This window comes from Sarcophilus harrisii, chromosome 5, assembly GCF_902635505.1.
Source record: "Sarcophilus harrisii chromosome 5, mSarHar1.11, whole genome shotgun sequence".
NCBI lineage: Eukaryota > Metazoa > Chordata > Mammalia > Dasyuromorphia > Dasyuridae > Sarcophilus > Sarcophilus harrisii.
Genome location: NC_045430.1, coordinates 9,052,325 through 9,077,503, shown reverse-complemented (window position 1 = coordinate 9,077,503; position 25,179 = coordinate 9,052,325). Strand labels below are relative to the sequence as shown.

Sequence of the window (25,179 nt, the reverse complement as noted above, 5' to 3'; positions counted from 1 at the left end):
GAGGGGGGTGGTGAGGAGGAAGGGGCAGAGGCAGATGGGAGGATGGGGGTGAGGAGGAGCTTCCTCCCACAGGAAGGGCTGCCCGGAGGGCTTCCAGTAAAGGCCAGGCTGTGCAAAGGGGATCTGGGGGATACTCTGGGGGCTCTCACTGCCTTGAGAGCCAACCCTCAGGGCCCTGCACTGATGCCGGGCTCAGAATTCCCCCATCCACGCTGTCCTCCAGACATGAAATATTTCCAGAGAACACTTGAAACAAGACAGCCACCAAAGAACACAGAATCTGATGGGCTCAGAACACGTTCTATTTTTACATCTCTTTGAGGTCTGCCAGCCCAAAGCTGATCCAGACAGCGGACTCGGGAGGGAGGGAGACTCCCTCCGACAGAGGCCGCGGGGTGGCCCCAGCCCCCCTGACACAACAGCAGCCCAATCCTGGCCCTGCCCTTCCAACCAATCCCAACGGTGACAGGTGGCTTGGCTTAGCCGGCCAGGGGCTCCTCATCCTGCTCCTCTTCCTCCGTCACTTCCACGTGACTGTAGGCCTTCCAAGCCTTGAGGTTACAGTTCTTGAGCATGGCCCCCAGCTGCTTCCCAGGCCCCACTTCAATGGTCTGCGGGAAGTCCGTCCCCTTCTTCCGTTCAAAGATGGCGTGCATGATCTGCTCCCACTTCACGGGACACACGACCTGCTTCACCAGCAGCTTCTGGATGTGGTTGGCGTGCATGTACTTATTGCCATCCACATTAGAATAGACGGAAACCAAAGGCTTCTTTATGTCTATCTTCTTTAAGACTTGGGCCAGCGGCTCCAAAGCGGGCTCCATGAGCTGTGTGTGGAACGCTCCGCTGACCGGCAGCATCTTGGTCCTCCTGAAGTGGTACCTGGAGGAATTCTCCTGTAGGAACTGCAGGGCCTGGGACGGAACAAACAAGTGAGTGTGTGAGGAACAGGCGGCAGGCTCGCTTTCAGTCTGACCTAGAGAATGAGGACCCTGGGGTCCCTACTGAGAATGACATTCTGGTCTTAGGACCTAAGGGAGACAGGCAGTGATGACTGATCTCAAATGACTACAGACATCACTGAGACTAGAAAAGAGAGATGATGTGGCAAGGCCAGGACAAGATCCTAGGTATCCTCCAGTGGAACGATGGAAAGAGAAGCAGGATAAATCTCAGGCCTAAACGGCCTCCATCCACCAGTCAGTCAATCAGCAGGCTGGCTTCTGAGGTCAAAATCCCAGGCCCATCACCAGGCCCTCCTAACATATGAACCTATCACTTCCTTCTGGCTCTGTCCCCCAGGCCCAGCCACTCCCCATTTTTTCCTAAACTCATTCTACTAAACACTTATGAAGGGCCTGGCGGTTATTCCCCAGGAGCAGCCCCTGCCATGGAGGTTACACTCAAATGGGCAGGATGGATAAGGCTCGTCTCTAAATGAACAGAGATGATTCATGGGAGAATCTATGGTAGGAAAAAAAGGTGCAGAACATGCTATGAAAATGGAAGAATTGAGATCAAGTAGTAGGATGAGGGAAGGCTTCCAAGAGGGGGCCGGAGAAGAATTTCAGAGACCACGCAGTGGATTCTAAGCATGGAGGATGGCCCGTGCAAATGCAGAAAGAACTGGACCGGTTGGATCAGACCACAGGGAGCTCAGCTCAGTGGAAGTACATGTGTGACTTACACTTGAGCCTTCAAGGGAAGATATCAGGTTCTGCCTAAAAATAACTGTACCCCTAGCCTCCTAACAAGAGAGGAGAGAGCAAATGGCCAACAAAAAGGGGAATGGTCAGTGCCGGGAGAGAGGCCCCGGGAGAGGGGCGGCACTCATGCACTGTGGGTGAAGCTGTAAATGGAAGAAAAGAAAATGTAGAACAAAACAATCATCTTTGCTCTCCCTCACTCCATCCAGGTTTCCCCATATTCCTTGCCTCATGTTCCTCATTTTTTAGAGCATGATCCTGCCCCGTTGCATTTGGATGTCACAAAGAACTTAGCTATCCCCTAACTAATAAGCACCTGGTTCGTTTCCAGTGCCCTGGCACTCGCTAAGACGGCAGAGTCAGAAATATAAGCAGCTGATTTCAGATTGGCAGGAATGATGCCTAGCTTTTCCAAGAGTCTGCCAGCTGACCAGGAGACCCTCCTATGCTGGAAAGGGCTTCAAGCATGGACCTGGCCCAGCCACAGAATTGGTCACTGGGGAGAAGTCCCCACCCAGGTTCCTTGAGACATTGGATCAATCCCTCCTTCCTAGGACTGCTGGGAAATTACCAGGTGCTCTCATGGGAAGGATTATCTTCTGGCATCTGTCTGATCTTCCTGGGGAGATATGAGCATGAAATCTCTTTTTCTCCCTCTCTTTTTGACCTGGATCATGTGATTTGTCCAAAGTCACACAGCCAGTGAGCGTCAATTGCCTGGGGTCGAATCTGAACTCAGGTCCTCCGGACTCTGAGGCTGGCGCTCCATGCACTGCAGCCCCACAAAGCATCCCAATGAAATCTCACTTCCGCTTCCACGTCTTTTAGTTGCCCCAAGGCCTGATATTTTAAGGAGCCAGGAGACTCACCTGGAGATGCCCGGAAATCACTCTGCAATCGGGAAACAGATAGTTGGCCACCTCGCAGACGGGCTGCTTGATGCCCAGGGTCTGGCAATGTTCTCGGGCATCCAAGCATGCCCGCTTATACTGGGTCTGGGGCTTCCCGAGGACTGACAGCATCCCGCTAGGCACAGCCGTGGAGGCTTCCTGCATGGCCTCAGCGCGGACTTTGACAGCATGCAACCCTGAGAAGGAGCAAAGGCAAGTCATCCGGCAGCATTTGTGATGCTCTTACCCTGTGCCACGCTTTATGCTAAGAGCTGGGAGTTCAAAAGACAAAGCAAAAACACTTCCTGATCTCAAGGGTTGCGTGGAGACGAGGTAAGTAGTCAGGATTATGTGAGATACAGACGGTGGAAACGGAAGGTATTGGCAGGACAGCCCGGGATGGCTTCCTACAGAAGGTGGGACTTTAGCTAAGACCCAGGGGCAGAGATGAAGAGGGAGAGGGTATCAGGCCGGGCCAGATAGTACAGAGAAGGGCTATGGGGAGCTGCAGCCTAACCAGAGAGCGAGTGGCAGGGAGTCAGGGATACAGTGACTGGAAAGGCAGAAAGGAGCCGTAAGGCTTCATCACTTGGAAGTAATTGAGCACCAGTGGGGTGGAATGGGTAGGGGATGAAGGGGGATGAAGACTGGGCTTTATGAAGATTGCCTTGACAAACTGAGGCAGGCAGACTGGGAAAAAGGTAGTCAGGGGATTTTTGGTTCTGCATAAGTGGCCCTTCACTTCCCTAACAAATGATGCCTTGGGGAATGGGGGCCTCCCAGAGGTCACCGGGTCCAGCGTGGGCACTGCCTTCCCAGTAGCTCACAGGTCTGGTACTCCACCTTCACTTCATGTACAGGCAATTAAGTAGTGACAGGGAAGAGAGAGCAACATAAAAGAGTCCAAGGGAAGAACATTCAGTATTGAGAGGTGGCAGAGGGATACCAGGTTTCCAATCTGACTTAAAACACATGCTAGCTGTGTGACTGGAGCCACGTTCCATTCTCCCCAAGCCTCAGTTTCTTCGCCCGGACGATTGGAACGGCAACCCTCACGCCACACAGTGGACAGCTAAGAGCCTGGCAAACCACTGGGGAGCCGGACCTCAAGCACAGTAACACCGCAACCTTGATGAATTTGTGCATTTGCTGAGACAGAAGGAGAACACAGAAGCTTCTCGGAGCTTTGTATTTCACAGACTGGTTTCTTTTTTGGTTCAGACACATGACTTTATCAGCCCTGGAGGGGCATTAACTGGCCTATGCAGGGGTGCTACACCAGTGGGTGTCAGGGACAGGTTAGAACTCAAACCTTCCTAGCTCTATGGTTAATATTCCATCCTGCTCTCACTACAAGTGCCATTTTATATAATTAGGAAACTGAGGAAAATAAAGGGATATACTCCCAATCATAGAAAGAGTCAGAACCAGGACCTGAAAGAAGCTCTTCTGGGCCCAGGGCTCTATCCCTCCCACCTCTCCCCCTCTTACTCCGAAGTAGAACTGCCATATAATAGAGGGCCATTTCAAAGAGGGCCCAAAGGCCCATTCTTGTTGTGGCCGTGTGGCAAAATCTAACAAATGTCCTTAGTACCTTCTTCAAATTCTAAGGCACCGGCAAAGACAAGGGCTGCAAACTCTCCCACGCTGAATCCAGCTGCAGCAACACAATTCTCAATAACCTGTGGCAAGAGATGCATAACACAAGGTCAAGCCATGAAAGCGGGCTCTAAAAAACCCAAAGCTAACAGTGGAGACAGTTTGGCACGAGGTTCTGACGCTTCTCTGCAAGCAACAAGGAGTCCTGTGCTCCTAGGAAGAGAATAGGTCTCCAGGGTGGCCAAGGTCTCTTCTTGGTGACAGGAAGCCCTGCCAGAGAACTAATCCCAGCAGAAATAATCCTGTGCTCCTATGAGGAGGACAGGCCTCCAGGATGGCCAAGGGCCCTTCCTGGTGACAGGAAGCCCTGTCAGGGAAACTGATTTCTCCAATACATAGTGAAGCATTTTTAACAGCTTATGTTCGGGTTGTGGGAAAACTTGTCCTCACCTCAGGGCTAGCGTCCTTCAGCCCCCCTGCCCTATGACCCCTTTCTCCCTCTAGTGAAGTCCTTTTGGAACCTCCATTTAGAGGAATCCCCCTTCACCTTCTCTATTTAACACCTGAACCTGAAAAATCAAAGAATAGCAGAACTGGCTAGAACGACCAACTTCCAGCATTTAATATCATGCGCCCTGACAGGGAGGTGAGGAAAGGGACGCAGCCTTCTAGATTTCAAACCTGGCCTCGGACACTTAGCGGCTGGGGAACTCTGGGCGAGTCGCTTTACCCTGTGTGCCTCAGTTTCCCCATCTGGAAGGAAATGGCTCTAGAATTTTTTACCAAGAAAACCTCAAGAGAGTCGGACATAACAGAAAGCAAATAACCAGTCTCGGGTCATAAAAGGCTAACGTGGATAATCCAGCGCCGATTCCCTCCTCCCCACTGGGGAAAACTCCAATCCGACGCAGGGGACAAATGAAAGCATAAAATGAGCTTTTTTTTAAATCTGCTTTTTGTCACTTTCCAATCCCAAGTCCTTCCTTCCTCTGACATTCTTATAGTTCTTATAAAGTCTGCAAAGCGCTTCACGAAGTGTCCTCAGTCCCCGACAGCCTGGGGAAGAGAGGACAGAAAACCCCATTTCGCAGGGCGGCAGACCGAGGAGAGATGGCAGAGCGGGCGCACGCGCAGAAGGACGCAGGGGCGGGGCTTACCTCGGGCCGCCGGTGCCGAAGCGCCTCCAGGGCGGCGAGCGAGACCACGTAGAGCGCGGGCTGGCAGTGCACGGTGCGATCCAGCTCCTCGCGCGGCCCGCGCAGGCTCAGCTCCAGCAGGTCGTAGCCCAGCACGCGCGCGGCGCATTCGTAGAGCGCGCGCACGCTCGGGTAGCGGAGCAGCGAGCGCCCCATGCCGACGCTTTGGCTGCCCTGGCCCGGGAAGAGCAGCACCGAGGTGGTCCCGGGGCTCCGCCGGGGGCGGGCCCCCGCCTTGGAGCCCGGGCCCAGCGTGGCGTCCCTCAGCAGCTCCGCCACGTCCTCCACCGCGGGCGGGGGCGGCCCCGCGGGGTCCCGGGCTCGCGAGCACCAGAGACGCCGCCCGAGCGCGCCGGAGGCCCCGCCGCCGAGCCGCCACCGGGCCGCCATGACGGACGCCGCGCCTGACGCCGCCGCCGCCGCCGCCCGTTGCCCGGCAACGCCCCGACGCGCCCGTACGGAAGGCCGCGTGCGTGCGCGACTCGACACGAGCTCCGCACGCGGACCCGGCGTCGGGGAAAAAAGTTCCTCCTCCCCACAGCGCCCTCTGCCTCCCTCCTTAATCATAATACATATAACGCATTTTAATAATATTATAATTTATAAATTTATATTTGTTTTATTTTATATTTTTATTTATATATATATTTATAATTTATAAATTTATATTTATTTTATTTTATATTTTTATTTATATAATTTTATAATTTATAAATTTATATTTGTTTTATATTTTTATTTATATATATTTATATAATTTTATAACTTATAAATTTATATTTGTTTTATTTTATTTTATATTTTTATTTTTTATTTATATTTATGTAATTTTATAATTAAAAAGGTGATAGCTACGATTTCTGTGGCGCTTCAAGATGCACAAAGCGCCCTCTTCCCAGAGTTAGTGAGAGGGTTAATAAAGATTACGCTCATTTGACAGGTTTAGCTGAAGCTCAGAGAAGGGAGCGCCTTATTCATGGCCACACAGCAGCCAGGCTTTAGGTTCATGGCCCTGCAGCTGGAAGCGATCTCGGAAGCCCCCTCCTCACTTTACAGATGGAAAAATGGAGGCCCGGGGAAGGCACGATTCGCCTGAAAGTTTTCACATAAAGTTCCAAGAAGCGCCTTACGCTTCTTGGCAGAAGGGCGAAACCAGGGTAATAACTGGCAAGCCTGGAGCCCATCTGTGAGCTAGGGGAAACGTGTGAAAGCATTCTGCGCAATCCGCTGAGGGGAACCATTTCTTTCAACGGTCCCGGCCAAAAAGGCGGCTGAAGCAGACCTTTCTCAGCCTGCGTATTTGTAATGCTACGCAAGAAAAATCAGATAAAAAGGAGAAACATGAGAAAGAAAGAAAGAAAAAACAATGAAACAAACTTGGTCAGACAAAGATGCCGAGGTCATCCACCAGCCAGGCTCATTTCCAGTCATCCTATTTCTGGACTGTAATGACTCTGTACATTAGTTTTTTTTTTTTTTACATATTTTTTTTGTGAATCATGTTGGGAGAGAAAAATCAAAACAAAAGGGGAAAACCATGGGAGAGGAAAAAAAACAAAAAAAAGAAGCGAATGTAGCTTGTGTTGATTTACATTCAGTCTCCCTAGTTCTTTATCTGGATGCAGATGGCAGTTTCTGTCCAAAGTTTATTTGGATTGCCTTGGAGCACTGAAACATTAAGAACTGAGTCTTTTGTAATTGATCATGGCACGTATTTGCTGTTACTGTGCACGATATATTCCCAGTTCTGCTTGTTTTGCTCAGTGCCAGTTCATGCAAATGTTTCCAGGCCTTTCTAAAATCAGTTTGTTCATACTTTTTTATAGAACAATAACATTCCATTATTTTCATATACCACAATTTGTTCAGCCATTCTCGAATTGATGGGTATCTACTTATTTTCCAATTCTTTGCCACCCCAAAAAGAGCTGCTACAAACATTTTTGCACATGGGGGTCCTTTTCCCTCTTTATGGTGATTCTGGAAGAGAGAGTGAAGCTGAAAATTTTATTCAGCCCTCTCTCACAAATCAAATTCACACGAGACAAACTTCACCCTGTCATGATGTCATTGGTTCTCTTCAAAAATGAAGAATGAACAAACGATGGAAAAGCCAGGGGGAAGTAAATGGTTCAAGGTTTTCACATGGGCTGTAAACAGCAGAGCTGGTGTCTGATGCACTTCTGGGTCCCAGGCTCTTGCCCCTTAGAACTCCCTTTGTTACTCAAAAAAATGTTTATTAAAAAAAACACCAGCATATTCCTGGTGCTGAGACTTGGCGTGTCAGACCCTCATACTTAGATGTGGACCCTTTCCCCTCTTTAAATTTCAATTTCTTCACCTGTAAAATGAAGAAAAGGAGCAGTCTGGATTAGTGGGTGGAGAGATGGGTTCAGGTCCTGCTTCTTTATACATCCTGGCTGTGCTATCTCTGTTTAACCTCTCAACTAGTCCTAAATTGCAAAGCAGGGGCATCTGCATGAGTGGAGGAAGTTCTCCCTGGGAGCTCCCCAAACAGATGGAATTATAGGTAGGTCTTACCCTTCTCTCATCTCCACCTTCCCCCATCCCCCAAAAGTATGAGTGAAATAATTCTTGCATCCGCTAACGGAACTGTTGAAGAAAGTGCTGGGAAATCAAAAGCGACCTGGACAGGTGTGTGGACATCCTGGCTCCCCCCTGTGACTGACTGCCTGTGGGATCACACAGGGATTTTATTCTGGTCCCCATACCCAGGAAGCATTTCCTTAAATGCAAGATGGTAGACACTAGCTAGCATGTTGCTGCTGCTGCTGCTGCTGCTTTTGATGATGATGAGTAGTATGGCAGTGGGCAAAGAGTCCCGGCTCAGGAAGCTCGGGACCTGGATTCAAATTCTGCCTCTGATGTCTATTAGGCATGTGACCATCTAAGGCAAATCAGCCTCCTTGGTCCCCAGTTATAAAATGAAGAGATTGGGTTACTTTCCCTCCCTCCCCTGCCCCCTTCTAGCTTGAGATCTAGCATCTCTTGACCTAGTCCTTAGAGCTTCTGTGATCCAGTGACTGGATAGGATCAGGAAAAGTTCCATGGATGAGAATGGTTCCAAGAGGTTCCAAGTGTCCCCCAGATCCAAATATATGGAGCCCAGAGACAGCACTTGGTTGTGGCTGGGAATGGTTCCCCCAGTGAACAGGATCAGCTAGCTCAGTGTTGCCTGGAAACAGAGGGTGCCAGGGAACATCACATGATATAAAACCAGAGAGCCTACTTGGAAACAGAGTAAGGAGGGCCTTTGATGCCAGACTGATTGCTTGCCATTTGCCCTGATGGCATGAGATGACACTGGAGGTTGTGAGGCAAGGATGTGGCGTAATCACTAACCTCCCTGGCTTCTCAGGACGCTTGGAGCTCCAGATCTGGGATCTTAGAGTCTCTAGTCCCAATCTCTCTGGGCTTTCATTTTCTCATCTATAAAATGGGGAGGGGATGGACTGTATAAATGCTTAAGATCCTGCTCCAGAGAGAGAATTATGGAGACTGAATTTGAATCTAAGTATAGTGTTTTCACTTTTTTTTTTTTTTGTTGTTGTTCTTGTTTGGTTGCTTTTTTTTCTTTCTTTTTCATGTTTTCCCTTTTTAATCTGATTTTTCTTGTGTAGCATTACAAATATGGAAATATATTTAGAACTGCACTTGTTTACCTTATATTGCATTGCTTGCTGTCTTGGGGAAGGAGGAGAGGGAGAAACATTTGGAAGACAAGGCCGTACAAAGGTAAATGTTGACACTATCTTTGCATGTATCGGGAAAACAAAAAATAAATAATATTCCAAAACATTCATATACCACAACTGATGGGCTTCCACTCAGTTTCCAGTTTCTGGCCCCTACAAAAAGAGCTGCCACAAACATTTTGCACACGTGGAGTCCCTTTCCCTCATTTAAGTCTCTTTGGGATATAAGCTTAGTAGAAATACTGCTGGGTCAAAGGGTAGCACAGTTTGATGGCCCTTTGGGTATAGTTCCAAATTGAAGAGCAACAGATCTAGTTCTAAAGTGCAATGAATCAACTATTTTGAGAGGTAGTGAGTTCCCCATGGAGAGATCTTTGAGCAAAGTCTAGTTAAAGACTAGAGAAATGGGATCACAGTCGGATGGGACTGAAATGATTCAATAAGAATATTCCCAGCTCAGGGCAGCTAGGTAGGGCAGTGGAAAGAGCACCAGGCCTGAAGTCAGGAGGACCTGAGTTCAAATTTGACCTTCCTAGCTGTGTGACCTTGGGCAAGTCACTTAATCCCAATTGCCTCAGCAAAAAAAACAAAAACAAAAACAAAACAAACAAACAACAAAAGCTCCGGCTGCAATGTCTGGCACATAACAGCTACTTATTGCCCGTGGGACCTTGATCATGTTCCCTCTCTGTGCCTCAGTTTATTCTTCTGTAAAATGAAGCGACGGACTCAATGAACTCCACATTGTCTCTATAGCCGCCGGGTTAGGCAATTGCTCTTGATTTGTAAGCACCTGGACAGAGAGAGGGAGCCAAGGAGAAACGATAAGAAATGGGTTGAGGGGCCAGAGAATCAGCTTCGTTGTGGAACTGGAAGCAAGGGCGGATCCCGCCCCTGCAGCTGGCCAGAGGCTGGAACGGGGAAGATTAGGGCCTGAGCCAGAGACTTGGGGGCAGGGGTGGGCGGGGAGATAGGGGAGTCCGGAGAGGATGAGCGTTTGGAATGGGGGGGAGCACTGATTAATGGCCAGGGAAGGGGGGAGGGAGAGCCGCATGAGGGGACACAGGACCACGGAAGCCACGGGAGGAAAGGGGAGCACTTAAGGGGAGGGGAGGAGGGACGAGCGCCGGGAATGGGGGAGGGGGTGTTGGGAAAGGGGGGCGGGAAGGCTGAAAGCAAAGGGTCTGAGAGGTGGGACGGAGCGCTGCGGGCCCATTCCCCCGCTGACGAGACTGGGGGGTTTCCAAAGGGCTTTCTTCCCCCCAAACCCTAAAGCGTAAGGATTCTCTCGGCTCCATTTTAGGCCAGGCAGAGTGGGCAGAGCCCGGGTCGCTCAAGGGAGGAAGTTCACGGTTCAAGTCACGGCCGGACCCTCTCGGATTGGGTGACTCCGGCCTCTAAGACCGTCGGGGTTGTCTTTTGACATTTGGGGAGGAAGTTTCCCCCGGGATGAAACCACGGTCTGGGCCAATAAAAAGCCAAACCCCGAGGCTCTGGGAGGTTGAAGCAATAGCTAAGGGGCGCGCAGCCAGCCAGGAAGCGGCCGACGGGAGCTGGGGCGCTGGGCGCGGCCTGTGGCCCTGCCCAGGCTGGGGCGGGTTGGGCGGGGCCGCTTGGCAGGGGCGGGTTGGCTGCGCCTCTTGGGCTGTCTGCAGGCCGGGCCGCTCCAGTGCGCACCTTCCATCCCCGCGCCCGCCGAGCCTCCAGGTGAGTGAGCGGGGCCCGCGCGTCCCGCTCCCCTCCCAGCCTCGGGCCCCCATCGGGCCCCCATCGGGCTCCTCTAGGTCCGGCCTGCTCCCGCCCTCCGCAGGGCCTCGGGGTGTCGGGGCGGGCTTTGAAGGGCACCAGCCTACAGGCTTGAGTTTAACTGGGGGCGCTGACGCCCTGGCCCTCCGGGGCCCGGAAGAGGCTGCGGGACTGAGCGCTCTCCAAGCCCCTTCATAGCTCTGACAGTATCATCCTGTCCCCTCAAAGAGCCCGCCCTCCCCTCGCCTCGTCTCGTTTAATGCCTGAAGGAGGGGCGCTTGCCGAGTCGCATCCCGGGGCACCGGCCCTGGAGCTGCTGCCGGGCCTTCTCTCCCTAGGCTGACCCGGATCTTCTCTGAGCTGCCAGGCCCTCATTTTTTCCTTCCCTCTGCTTGGGGTCACTCTTGTAATCGGGTAAAAGGAGGAGATTCAGAAGCTGGGCTGGGAGGGACCTCTGGCACCATGAAATCCAATTTCCTCATTTTACAGATGAGGCAAAGCAGTTCCAGAGAGAGCAGGAGGATTGCCCAAGCAGGCCCAGACTTCGTTATTTGGCCAGGGAACCCGGGCAGCCAAAAACTGACTGCATTCAGAACTATTCCGAGGTGGAACTGACTGCCTTTGGAGGTAGTGAACTCCCCATCTCTGGAAGGACTTCAAATGGGAGCTAGATGATTCCCCCTCCCCCTTTTTTTGTAATTGAGGCAATTGGGGTTAAGTGACTTGCCCAGGGTCACACAGCTAGGAAAAGTGTCTGAAGGTCAGATTTGAACTCAGGTCCTCCTGACTTCACGGCTGGCTCTCTATCCACTGCACTCTCTAGCTGCCCCAAAGCTAGATGATTCCTGTAGCTATTGGCCCAGAGATATTCTGAGGTTCCGAAGGGCTGAGATTTCTTGGTTTAGGGGAAGCAGGGAATCTCCTGGGTGGTTTTTACTTGCTGAGCTTGGAAATGGAGTTTCTCTTCATCTACCCAGACCTTAGAGGAAAGAGAGACCAAAAGGGCCATTTTGAAATTCCTTTTGAAGTTCTTATTCCATGTGACCTCCCCTTAGTTCTGGGACTGGTGGGCAGGGATGGCCCAAAGGGGTGGAGGTCAGCCTGGCTGGGGGAGGAGAGATGCCTTATGCTTAGCAATCAGCAGTTCTCCCTGGGACATGAGACCCACTGCTCTTGGGAAACTTCCTGGAAGAGGGAGAGATGTTTGACAGGTAGGCTGGCAGGCCCAGAGTCATGCAGAAATAACTAAAACGCAGCAGAACTCTGCTCCCTCCCCGTGGATAGAGCCCACACTCCAGGGAAGCCCCTTAAGATTTGGAACAAAGAAAGTTAAGGTACAAGTGTGGGACTGTTGCTCTTGCAGTCATCTCTTCACCAGGGGGTGGAAAAGAGCTGAAGATTTCCGTGGACCAACAGCTCAGTTGAGCCAATAATATCCCAGAGAAGCAAAAGAGCTTATACCTGGATGGGGATAGGTGGCCTGAGGGGGTCCCTCTTGCATCTCCTTCCCTTGATAGAGATTATCCCACTTCCCTTTCTGGAGATCCCCTTCTGGCCTTCCTGCATTAAATAACCATTTTTAAGTACCTACTGTGTGCCTAGCCTGGAGCTAGATGCTGGGAATAGGATACAAAAATGAGTCCTGCCCTCATGCAGCTTACATTTCTGTCTTTCTAGTAGATTTCCTTCTTTCTAAGCACATCTTCTAGTTTTTAGAGGCCCTTCCTGCCCCAAAAGATACTTTGTATCTACTTTGTAATCTTTATACTTAACTTTGTATCTACTTTTAATCTTACAAACCTTGTATCTACTTTGTAAACTGTATATTTAACTTTGTATTCTTACAAACTTTGCAATCTTTATACTTTGTATCTTTTTTGTTATCTTTATACTTAACTTTGTATCTTTTTTGTACTCATTATACTTAACTTTATACCTACTTTTTAATCTTACAAACTTTGTATCTACTTTGTAAACTGTACACTTAACTTTGTATCTCCTTTGTAATCTTTATACTTAACTTTGTATCTCCTTTGAGGATACTTGCTATATATTTTGCATTTCTCTGGATACTATTGGCTCTTCCTGGTAGCTCCTTCTTGAGGGCAGGGATTGTGTTCCATTTTTGCCTTTTTATGCCCAGTCTCTGGCCACAGGCTTGGTATAGAGTAGAAGGTGTTTAGGAAAATCATCAGGGCTGATTGATGAGTGGTGAGTGATGGCCCTACAGCCTCCTGGGAAGGAACAGTTCCCTCAAGGTCCTTTCTTGAGAAAGAGGAGGTTGCATTTTGGAATTAGTTCCTTAGGGGTCATGGAAGCTTCTGTACTGGGGCAGAGGGGGCCTGAACAGCCTCCGAGATCCGGGGCTTCTGGGACTATGAGCAGTCAGGCTACTCTTTGCACTGAGCCATCCCCAGGGAGCTGAGAGAGGCATCAGCTGACTGGTGCCTCCTGCCGCCATTGGTTATTTCTTTCCCTTCTAGGTCCTGACAGCAAATATTGGCAAATTGGAATGGCGCCATGTGCATTTGGCCTTAATTAGCCACATTTCTGCTATTTCCAAAGACCTTTGGATCTTAAGAAGGTTTTTCCTTTTGGTTTTTGTATCCCTGCATGTATCCCTGCATTTTGTATCCATGCAGGGGGCTTTGCAGGCTAGGCCTGGGGGGGGGGGGGTCATGAAGGAAAAGGCCAGTCCCGGTACCCTCTGCCCTGGTGAGACAATATCTGGAGGACTTGGGAACCATTCACAAAAGTTGAGTGCATCCAGAAGAGGGAATGGGGCACTAGATCCGGGAGCCAGGAAGACGTGGATTACAATCCCACTTCTGATGTTTAGTAGCTGTGTGGTCCTGGTGAAGTCACTTCTGTTTGGTCTCATTTTCATCACCTCCCCTCCCCCCTACTGTATTATTATAGGGTAGTCATATAGGCCTTCTGGGACTTCTTATCTGTAACACAAAGTGGGGGAGGCTCCAAACCTGTGATCCTTCATGATGAGGGCAGCTTGTCAGGTCCTAAGACAACCATTAGACACGTTTAACGCCATGTCGGCCTTGGAGGGCTTTCTAGGACTGGAGGACTGGCTAGAGCTTGCCTGTAGCCTGGGAAACTCAAGCTCATCTGGGCCGGAGGAATCCCCTTTTACAGATGAGGAAACTGAGGCTCAGAGGGGATGACAGATTCAGAGTGAGAAAAGATGCTCGGGATTTTCTCTCATTTTACAGATGAGGAAACTGAGCTTCCCAGAGCCTTATAAAGGTGAGCTCATAATTATAGCTTATTCTTTCTTTGTCCTTTCCACTCTATAAATATACGTCTGCTTGACTCTCCCCTCAGCTTCATGAGGGAGTTGGGGGCGGGGGCAAGGGGTGGTGGTGACGGTAATTCCTGGTTTATAGATGAGGCTCCCAGAGGGAAGGGACCTGCCTGAGCCGGCAGAGCTGGGAAGTCACAGTCCTGAGAGGCCGGGGGAAAACCCTCCCAGCAGGAATCCCAGGGTGCCAGGAAATCCTGCCAAGGCCAAACCCCACCCCAGGCCAATAAATGTGCAGAGTCATCCCGGCCCTGGCACCTGGGCAGCTCATGGAGGCCCAGGGATCAACGGAGGCTTTTGCAACCATTTGTGTGGGGGGGGGAAGCCCAAAGTGTTTGGCCTTGAGGGGGTAGAGGAAGTCAGAGAGAGACAGACAGAGGGAGACAGAGACATGGAGAGAGACAGAAACACAGAGAAGGTAAGAGAGACACACAGAGGGAGAGAGAGACAGAGACACAGAAAGGGAGGGTGGGAGGGAAGGAGAGAAAGAGGGAGAGAAGGAAGGAGGGAGAGAGGGAGAGAAGGGGAAGGAGGGAGGGAAAAGGAGAGAGAGGGAGAGACACAGAGATAGACACACACACAGAGAAAGAAAAAGAGCCAGATTTAGGGAGAAGGGGCCCCCTGAGTTGGAGGACTATCTTAGTCATCTCTCAAATGAGAGGCTGACCAGTGAGAAGAGCCCTTAACTGAAGGATGAAGCCTGGGTACTTTTATCACGAGGGCCTAGGGCAGTAAAGTGTGATTCACAGTATCTCCATTTTATAGGTGAGGAAATTGAGGCTTCCCTTTGCTCGTAAATCCCCAGCTCAACTTCCAGGGCTCTTGCAACATGCCACGTTGCCTCTCCATCCCACTTCTAAACCCCCCTTCTGTTCCATTTCTTTAAAATATATTTTATTATGTCTTTTTTGTAATACCCCAAGTATTTCCAGATATCAACCCCACAGTATTGAACTCTCCCTCGTAACAATCACCATAAAGCATAAACAATCAGTGTCGATCTTGTCTGACTGTGTATACAGTATTCTGCCCCCGGAGTGCCCCACCTCTCTACCAAGAGGAGAAAATCCGTTTCCTTATTTGTTCTCTAGGACTAAGACTGATTATATCCCTGACTTAGGTGTGATCTTATGTAAGTTCTTTCTTTTTGTAAGCCTCAGTTTCCTCCTCTGTGAAATGACACAGCTGGACTAGCTCGCTCAGGTCTCCGTCTGGACCAGCTCAGGCTTTCCCTACTTTGAGTCTGCATGAGCCGGAGGATCTCCCAGGGGCCCAGTGCAAAAGCTTGGGCTCAGCCCCTTCACCCGTCCCATTGGGCTGGGTTCTTAGGCCAAGCTGTGGTATTACATCCTGGGACTTGCTTATTTGAGGGGCCCCTCCTGGGTCCTCGAGGGAGGACTCGGCAGATTCTGGAGTGGGGTCGGGGGAGGCTCTGGGGCTAGTTTTCCTGAAGCGTTCTGGATTGAAAAGAAGTAGCTCAATGTAGTTAGGGATTGCTCTAGATTTGGAGTGACCTGGGTGTCAGGGTCTTGTCCTAAGGTTTGGGTAACTTCCTCCTCTGGTGTCCTCTGCATCCCTCACCAGCTCTGTGACCTCTCATTGAGTCACTATGCTTCTCTGCGCCTCGGGGTGCTCATCTGTAAAATGGGAATATCAGAGTTCAGAGGAAGCTCTGAGATCATCTAGGATAAGCCATAATTTTACAGATGGGGCAATTGAGGCCCAGCAAAGAGCTCATATTCATTTAAAACCATACAACTAATTACAGAGGGGGGGGAAGGGTCAGTTTCCATGTCTCCAGATTCCCTCTCTGGTGCTCTTCCCACTGTCCCAGGCTGCCTCTCTTAACTGTGCTTTTCTAGAGAAGAAAGCTTCCTGGGAAGGGCCCCGGTAGAGGAACTGTCTGGGCAGGAAGCTTCTTATATTTTCCCATCAGTTGTCATGACTCGGTCTGGGCTGATGGCTAATTCTGTGGTTCTCTCCCTTGATGCTCCAGTAGGACCTGCCTCTGTTTCCCCCACTGCTCCCTTCCCGCTCCTCATTTATCAGGAGTTGATTTGAATTTGGTTGTGAGCTGAGAGATCTGTGTACTCCACACCCCATTGGTGCCTCAGGCCCAACTAACAAGTGAAGGCAAGTCAGCATCTTTGTTCCTTCACAGGACCTTGAATGAGGATTTTAAGACACTCAACACCTGCAATTTACACCTAGGTCACCCCAGTATTATCCCACACTTTCGAAATTGCCAAAATAGTCTACAACAGATTGGGCAAGACGCCTAACAAAACTCCATACAATGCTGACATGATATCGGGCCTAAGTCATCTAGGGAAAGATTTCCACGTCCCGTGTAGACAAGGAGAAAAAAGACTGATGGAAGTGTTTGGAGTATGTGCTGGACAGGTTAAAAAAACCATCAAGAAGTCTTTTTTGAACAGGAAGTGACCCCTTCACTGATTAACAAAGTTGATGAATGGGCATATGCCATTGGGTTTGCTCAATATGATGGAAGGTAGATCCTCTGCTCTGATTGAGCTGAAGAAATTACAACGATTTAAGAGCAGAATCAAAAGGCCCTCCAGGGGCGATAGCCACAGGAAGTTAGCCAATGCTATGTTAACAAGAAAATGCTGAATCGATGGCCAAATTCTGTGTATTTGTTTATGGACAATGGGGTTTATGATGGTGGTTCAGGATCAGATTATTGCAAACAGAAACTGATCCTTAGGGATCCCCAACTTAATGATCAATGTAGATGATACAGGAAAATGATGGAGAGCTAAAACAGATTGCTATACAGAATTAGGAGATCATTATACATGGCAACAACAAGACTATATGAAGATAAATTCTGATAGATGCAGCTCTCTTCAACAATGAGATAATTCAGACCAGTTCTAATTGTTCGGTGATGAAGAGAGCCGTCTACGCCCAGAGAGAGAACTATGGGAAATGAGTGTGGATCACAACATAACATTTTCATTCTTTCTGTTGTTTGCTTGAATTTTCGTTTTCTTTCTCATATTTTTTCTTTCTAGATCTGTTTCCCCTTGTGCAGCAAGATAACTATATAAATAAATATACATATATTGGATTTAACATATATTTTAACATATTTAACATGTATGGAACTACCTGCTGTCTGAAGGAGGTAGGGGGGAAGAAGGGGAAAATTTGGAACAGAAGGTTTTGCAAGAGTCAGTGTGCAAAAATTAACCATGAATATGTTTTGTAAATAAAAACTATTAAAAAAAACCACATTGCAATAGAACCACAAAATGTACCTACTCAATGCCTACGACATGATGTGGTGGCTAGATTTTTACCATACATCAGAACCTTGCTAACCTTCATGGACTGATGGGTGACAGATCTCCAGACTATAAATGCAGATCTCAAAAAATCCTGGAGAACTCAACCAACCAGACTACTACCACAGAACTCATTTTTGCCCCTGGCCCCCAAGTCTCTCAATGTAAGTTTTTAAAAAAACAACAGATTTGGTCATCCCAAATTCTTATAATCCTTTTTTAATATAATATTTTATTTCCTCCCAAATTATGTGTTAAAATAAATTAAACATTTTAAAAAAGTTTTGATTGCCAAATTCTTTTCCTCCTTCCTTCTCTCCCTTCCTTCCCCCATCCCTGAGATGGTAAGCAACCAGATAAAAGTCTACATGTGCAATCATGTAAAACATTTTCATATTAGTCATTTTGTACAAGAATGAAAGAAAGTATAAATTAGCATGCTTTAGTTCCTATTCAGATAGTATCAGTTCTTTCTCTGGAGGCAGATAGGATGCTTCATCATTAATCCTTTGGGATTGTCTTGGATTATCGTATTGTTGAGAAGAGCCAAGTCATTCACAGTTGATCACGGTACATAAAATGTTGCTGTTACTGTGCACGGTATTCTCCGGGTTCTGCTCACTTCATTTGGTATCATTTCATATAAGTCTTTCCAGCTTTTTCTGAAACCATCCTGCTCCTTTCTTATTGCATGATAATATTCCATCACAATCCTATCGCGGTTTGTTCAGCCATTCCCCAAATGATGGCCATATACTCAATTTCCAATTCCTTGACCACCACAACAAAGTGCGGTTATAAATAATTTTGTACAAATAAGTCCTTCCTCCCCTCTTTTAAAACATAGTAGTGGTGTTGCTGGATACAGTTTTATAGCCCTTCGAGCATAGTTCCAGATTGCTTTCCAGAACTTATGGAGCAGTTCACAACTCTACCAACTGGGCAATAATGTCCCAATTTCCCCATATCCACTCTAATATTTGTCACTGTTCTTTTTGTCACGTTAGCCAATATGGTAAAAAGCTGTTTTAACCAAATACGCATAATCTTCAAGTTATATGGAACAAAAAACTTTTAAAATACAGAGACCTAACAACAGAGATCAGAACCATGAAGGAGAGAGAGGAACTGCTTCCCTATCCTTCCTGTGCATGCTGGGGGCTCACTGGAGCCCTATGTTGTCAGCCTATAGGGATACTCATATCCTAATACTTTTATTCAATATAAAAAGTAATTAAAAAATCTGTCCCCTTTAGATATTATTATTTAGATATTAAATAGATGGAGACAGAAGCAGAAAGGTCTCAGGCTCTTTTTATCCAAAAAGATGAAGGGCAATGGTGATAATGAGAATAAGATGATTTCATGGAAGTCAGAATGAGCATACTTTCTGCCTCCTGGCCCCCGTCCACTCTGACCCAGCTCAATGAACCCTAATAAAATACCTGTGTCCTTTGTCTTGCAGGGTAGGACTAGACATGGCACCTCCATGGGTCCCCGCAGTCGGTTTCACGCTGTTCCCGAGCATTGGTGGAATGCTGGGATCCCGGGTCACAAGTCGGGAGGTTCCAACGTGGTATGCAACTTTGAAGAAGCCGTCGTGGCATCCGCCCTACTGGTCGCTGGGTCCCGTCTGGGGGACCTTGTACACGGCTATGGGGTAGGTCAGTTATAGATTTAAATACCCCAAATATACAGTAGAGTTAGAATCATAGAATCTCAAAATCAGAAGGGAATCCCTTCCCACCTGGTCCAGGAATCTTCTCTAGGATGTCCCTGGCAGGTGGCCATTCAGTCTTTGCTTGGATACTTTGGGTGAGGGAGAACTCAGTACTTCACAAAGTCATCCATTTAATTATTGGAGGGTTATAATTTTTAAAAGTCTTTTGTATGTTGAGTCACAGCAGTGTGAGTGTGGAGGCAATTGCCATCTGGGCCTTTGGAGGCCTTGATGATGAAGCCTGTGTCTCGGCTCTCAGGCCGTGCTTTTTATTGACCAGAGAGGGTTGTCTTTGACATGGGCGGGGGACTGATATAAAAAGAGGGATTGATAAAACATGAAACAATGAGAGTAAAAACCAAACCACTGGATTCACAGTTTGTAGAACTCATAGTTCTGTTCCTTACCACGTGATCTTGCCCAAATTGCCACCTCTTGGGACCTCAATTTCTCCTACTGTAAAATACAGGAGTTGGACTGGGGCCTTCCAAGTAACCATCCACCAGGGTGGATGGATGGTGGTGGAGCACTTTTGCTCGTGGTTCTTTGAGGCTGACCTGGACGAGTAGAATCCTCTTCCTAGGGTCAGCCCTTCAGGAACATTTTGAAGGCATCTATCATGTCATCCCATAAATTTATCCAAAGTGGATTAGATGTCTCAGGGGGTGATGAATTCTCCATCAATACCTGTCTTCAAGGGGAATCTGTGGAGTCATTTTTACTAGGGATTAATTAATTTGTTTGTTCGTCAAGCATTTATCAAGTGTGTACCACGTGCCATATACTGTTGAGGGTAGCCAGGGGGCACAGGAAATAGAGACTTGAATTCAAATCCAGCCTCAGGTACTCCCTAGCTATGTGACACGGGACTAGTCATAACCCCATTGCCCCAAAACTCAACCCAACCAAACCAACCCCAGATGTTCTCTGCTCCAAGGGTCCTCCCTGTCTTGCCATTGTTTTAGTTCTAATTTATTTCCCACCTCTGGAATTCCTTGGATCTATGAGTCTAATATAGCTAGAGAATTAAAATCCTGGTCTCTGTGGAGGGAAGAACAGAACCAGGATTCCTTATCTTAATTATAATAGCTAGTGTCTACATAACAATTTAAGGTATTTTTAAGAGTTTAAAAGAATAAAGTATTATTCTGTTTATTTCTCATAATAATAAACTTTGTGGACTAGATGCTGATATTATCCCCATTTTCCAGATGGGGACACTGATCTCCAGAATGGATGGATAAGTTCACAACTCTACCAACTGTGCAATAATGTCCCAATTTCCCCTAATCCCCTCCGATATTTATTATTGCTCTTTTTGTCACATTAGCCAGTCTGGTAGGTGTGAAGTGCTATATTGGAGCTGTTTTAACCAAATACTCATAATCTTCAAGTTATATGGAACAAAAAACCCCTGAATGAAGGGGGTTCACTGAGCTGCCCAGGATCACATAACAGTGAGTGTCTGAGACAGGATTTGAACTAAGCTTCTTTTCTGACTCCCGGTGATAGCACTCTATCCACTGCACTACTCAGTTGCCTGTACTCTGTGTTTCTTCAGTGGTCCCCGTGACTCTAAATTTCTATGAGGGTTCCAGGTGACTCCTGGAGGCTAAAACTGGGTTTTATGGATAAGAACAGTTACTTTGTCGTGTGGCTTGTGCACCCTCCAGTGGCCACAAGAGAAACAACTTCTGGTTGGAAGGGAGTGTCTGTAATGGGAGACCTGGGGATGTTGGTATGGTGGGAGGTGGGCCTGGAATCGATTCCAAAAATCTTCCCTCTGGGACCCAGCAGACCTTGTTTCAGAAGACAGATGTGACCCACAAAGGAGCCAGGGAGGATGGGAGTCGGTGGCTGGGACCTCTCCTTCCATGGGACAGAGCTTGATCCAATCCCACTTCTGATACTAACTCCCTTTGGGTCTGGACGAATCAGTTCATTTCTCTGGGCTGTGTTCTCTTTATCTGTAAAATGACTGGGCTGAGATCAGAGTCCTTAATTGGAGCCCCAAGAACAATTTCAGGAAGTCTGGGAACTTGGCTGAGAAAAAAATACAGCTTTATTTCCAGGCACTTCTAATAAATAGTTAGCCTTTCCGTCAATTATTAAAAAATCTGATTGTAAGGGATGGGGGTGGGGAGGTCCATCAGTCTCACTGCACTGCCTGCTGAGGGAGCTCTGTGATACCCAGAAAGTCTAGAACCAGAACCCTTGGGCTGGGTGGTCTCTGCTAACTTCCAACCGAGGACTCTGAGGTTCCGTAGTCCCCTCCAGAATGGCTGACGGTGACATTGAATTGAGGTGGCACAAGTTTAGCTAAGACCGCTGAGCTTGGAGCCAGAAGGCCTGGATTCTAATTTAGGTAAGTTCCTTCAGCTGCAGAGCCTCAGTTTCCCTGCTTGTCATAATACTGGCACTGTCTCTCTGACCCCTCCTCCACTTGCCATGGAAATGTAATTAAGATAAAAATAAAACTTGGCAACAAAACTTTAAAAAGAAATGCAATCAAAACCACTGCATAAGTACAAGGTAGACAGAAAGGGGCTAGTCAGTAGCTCATGTGAAAAAGAACTTAGTGGCCTCCAAGCTCAGGATAAGTAAAAAGTCGGGTCGGATTGGGCTCAGCTTCCAAGCGGGAGATTGTGGGATTGCCTTCCGCGGGGAGCTCACCTTTCTGATCTGTGCTCTCTTTCAGGTACGGCTCCTACCTGGTTTGGAAGGAGCTGGGGGGCTTTACAGAGAAGGCCCTGGTGCCGCTGGGACTCTATGCGGGGCAGCTGGCTCTCAACTGGGCCTGGCCACCCTTGTTCTTTGGCGCCCACCAGATGGGCTGGGTAAGTTTGGACTCTCTCTGCCTTTCCTCATCCCCGACTCAGAGAACGGAAAGAGCAGAAGTCGTGACCCTGCCTTCCATTGCCCTGAGGGTTTCATTTGGTGAGAGCCAAGGGAGAAATTCATGATGATGAGGATGAATAATGGATGTGAGTGAGGACTTCAGTCCTCTGCTCGCCCTCTCCCAATGGGGCTTCTGAACACTGAGAGCTGGACAGGCTTTTAGCCCAAGGCTGGTGACAAGTCACCTGGGGATCCACTGAGGGTGGAGGAGAGGGTACTTTTAGGACCATCTCAGGGGCTTCAGTCTGGGCTGGCGCTGGCAGGAGGAGGATCCAGGCCAATACATTCAGAGGTACCCATAGTGCTCCAGTGGAGAGAGGGACGGCTCTCGTTTCTATACCCAGGGAAGGCTTACAAAGCTCACTTCATCACAACCCGGGGTGTGCAAGGACTTTTATAAACCCGAGTCTCAACAAAGCTCAGCTTATCCGAGCCTCTAAGTGGCAGAGAGGGGATGGGACTTCACAGCCGGCATCAGAAAAGCACGGTCCCTGTGGGAGTGTCTGGGGCCCCCTTCCTTCCTACCACGAATGTCCGAGAGACTTGGTGGCCAGAGATCGGGGGTGCGGGATGAATGCCCCTGATGTGCCAGGGTTGTGCAGGAGGAAGCCAGGAGCTTCTGCAGAGGGTCCCGGCTCTGATGTAAGCTAGGCCACCTGCCCCAGGACGATTCTGTATTGCCATTCCTAGGATCGATGCCAAAAAAGGGCAAAAACTGGGTTGGTCCCTGCCCCAGGCCCTCCCCTTCTGGGAGAACAACTGCTCTCCTGTATGTACGAGTTAAGCACGGGGTCAGTGGTGGGAGGCACTTGCCGGGGAGGCTGAGAAAAGCCTCTTGTGACATTGGGATCCGAGCTGAGTTTTGAAGGACATTCCCCTCCTTGTTCTCTCCATTATGGTTTGGCAAAGCGTTTTTAACAACCAAGTACACTGTGAGGTTCCAAATATAAATCCTGTTCTCCCCATTTGACAGCTAAGAGAATGGAGGCTGAGAGAAGGGGGATTTGCCTGGAGCTGAAGGTCAGACATCCAAGGCTTCTCCGCCCTGGGATGTAGCCTGAGCTATGGGGACCGGCAGCTTCTGCCTAAGGTTCCACACTGACGTCTCTGGGCCGGCATCTCAGGTACCTCTAACAATGGCAGTGACTCTTTCCCTCTTAACCTTCTGCAGGGCCTGGTGGAGATCATCCTGACCAGTGGGGCAGCAGTGGCCACCACTGTGTCCTGGTACCCAGTGAACCGCACGGCTGCCCGCCTCATGTACCCTTACCTGGCCTGGATGGTGATGGCCACGACCCTGAATTACTGCGTCTGGCGGGATAACAAGGACCAGAAGCGTCATCCTCATGCTGAATAAAGGAGCTCTGGGGCTTCTGTTCCACACGGGTCCCAGAAGTGAGATGGGTTCCACTCAAGCTGACTCGAGGTTCTCAGTTGGAAGCCTTCTTCTTAGAGCGGGTCAGCTTGGCAAGGAAACAAAACACATTCCCTCTGCGGGTGGGACATCTCATTTAAAAATTTCCCACTGGTGTCTCCGGATGTAGAAATGGGGCTGACCAGTTCCGGCTCCCTCAGTGACCCTCGGGACAGCCCTTTTGTCTGTCAGCAATAGGGCCAAGCCAAGCTTGGTCTGCCATTTTGCTCATACTGTAGTGGCTCATGGCTGTAACTTTTATATGCAATAAATTTCTCAACAGCTCTCTCGTGATGCTGACCCTTGTTGTGCCGAAGGTCCCAGGTCCTTTTAGAAACTCAAGTTTGTATAATCTGCTCAAGGGAGGGGAAGCTGTGTGTGAACATTCTGGGAGTCCTAGAATCAAAAAATCTGGAGTCCACGCCATCCTTGTTAGTAGTTCTCCAAGGGGTCGCCGTCCACTCCCCCACACTTCTGGCCGCGGCACATCTCACTTTGGGGCCTCCCTAATTGCTGGGAATGAGTTCCTGCCATCCAGCCTCCATCTGCCTATCTCAGCATCTACCCACTGTCCCTACTTAGTTCTGCAAATAGAACCATTTATTTTCACATCAGTCCCATTTGTATTTTGGAAAACTTTTACTCATATTGCTTGACAATTTATTTGTTAATGATCTTTCTTGTTTTATGCTTCAGTTCTTAGATATAATTTTTCTCTGAATTGCCTCTCTCCCACCCCCCATCATAGGCCTTCTGATTCTTGAACAACACAGCTTTCACATCCGTCTCTCCGTTTCTTCCTCCTTCATTTGTCATAAACTCAAGGCTGCCCCCCCACCCCCCTTCTCTGGATATCCCGGTTTATTGATCTTTCTGAAAACATACCATTCTGGTGTCCATTCCAACAGGGACAGAGTGACAGGGCCCGTCACTTTTTTAGTACTGAAAATTATTACTCTCTCACTGCATTAGGATTTCATTAGCTCTTTAAAAAGGTGGTTTAACATTTTTAAAAACATGATTGATTCATGTTGAGTTTGTGGTGCACTAGAACCTCTGAGCCTTTTGGGTAATCATGGGGGAGATCCCATCTTGGATGGTGACATGGTGTGACTTCCTATTTAATCCTTTCGTCTTAGTAGCTTAAGCCCGATGAACCTCTGGATCCCGACTCCATCATCCAGGATGTTAGCAAGCTCTGTCACAGCTGGACACTTAGGAGGTCCGTATCTTCACCGAGTTGTGGGTGGAGACCCGAACAACACAAGGCTAAGCACAGATGCCCGGGTACTTCACTCCCAGGCTGATGCCGAGCCAGTCACTAAAATGGAACTTTTGTCAGAGTTCTGTACTTCTAGAACCTAGATGTAGACATCAAGGTCAAGGTCCCAATGATCTCGGGGTCTCCGTTTTCCTCGTCTGTGGGATATGACCCGGACAATGCTTCTCAGTTACAGAAGCCCTTTCAATATCCCCTCCTTTGATGCTCTTCTAAGTCCCTACAAATCACTGGCAAAGTATGCATGATTTTTTAATTTTGTAGATAAGAGGACTGGCCCAAAGGGGAATCTATCACCCAGGCTGACACAGAGAAGTAAGCAGCATTTATTCTGCACCTATATATACTAGGCACAGTGCTGAGTGCTGGGGACACATAGAAAATTGAG

General features: G+C 48.5%; 2 protein-coding genes across 4 annotated transcripts; one reads left to right on the top strand and one right to left on the bottom strand.

Moving 5' to 3' along the window:
• Positions 1–281: 281 nt before the first annotated feature.
• MCAT (malonyl-CoA-acyl carrier protein transacylase) lies at positions 282–5,782 on the bottom strand. The gene is made up of 4 exons (XM_003772381.4): positions 5,353–5,782; positions 4,191–4,278; positions 2,576–2,793; positions 282–914 (listed from the first exon to the last, which is right to left on the bottom strand). Exons 1-4 carry the CDS (start codon positions 5,779–5,781, stop codon positions 480–482), a joined length of 1,170 nt encoding a protein of 389 aa, XP_003772429.2. The 5' UTR covers position 5,782; the 3' UTR covers positions 282–479.
• A 4,926-nt stretch (positions 5,783–10,708) lies between these two features.
• Positions 10,709–23,800, top strand: TSPO (translocator protein). 3 transcript variants are annotated; one of them, XM_031938915.1, is made up of 5 exons: positions 10,734–10,814; positions 11,343–11,480; positions 18,946–19,140; positions 21,899–22,037; positions 23,270–23,800. In XM_031938915.1, the coding sequence occupies exons 3-5, from the start codon at positions 18,959–18,961 to the stop codon at positions 23,453–23,455; spliced, it is 507 nt and encodes a 168-aa protein (XP_031794775.1). In that variant the 5' UTR covers positions 10,734–10,814; positions 11,343–11,480; positions 18,946–18,958; the 3' UTR covers positions 23,456–23,800. The 3 variants fall into 3 exon arrangements, with proteins under 3 accessions (XP_031794778.1, XP_031794775.1, XP_031794777.1); XM_031938918.1 differs by lacking the exon at positions 11,343–11,480 and having other exon boundaries at positions 10,709–10,814; XM_031938917.1 differs by lacking the exons at positions 10,734–10,814; positions 11,343–11,480 and adding an exon at positions 14,093–14,114.
• The last annotated feature ends 1,379 nt before the right edge of the window (positions 23,801–25,179 follow it).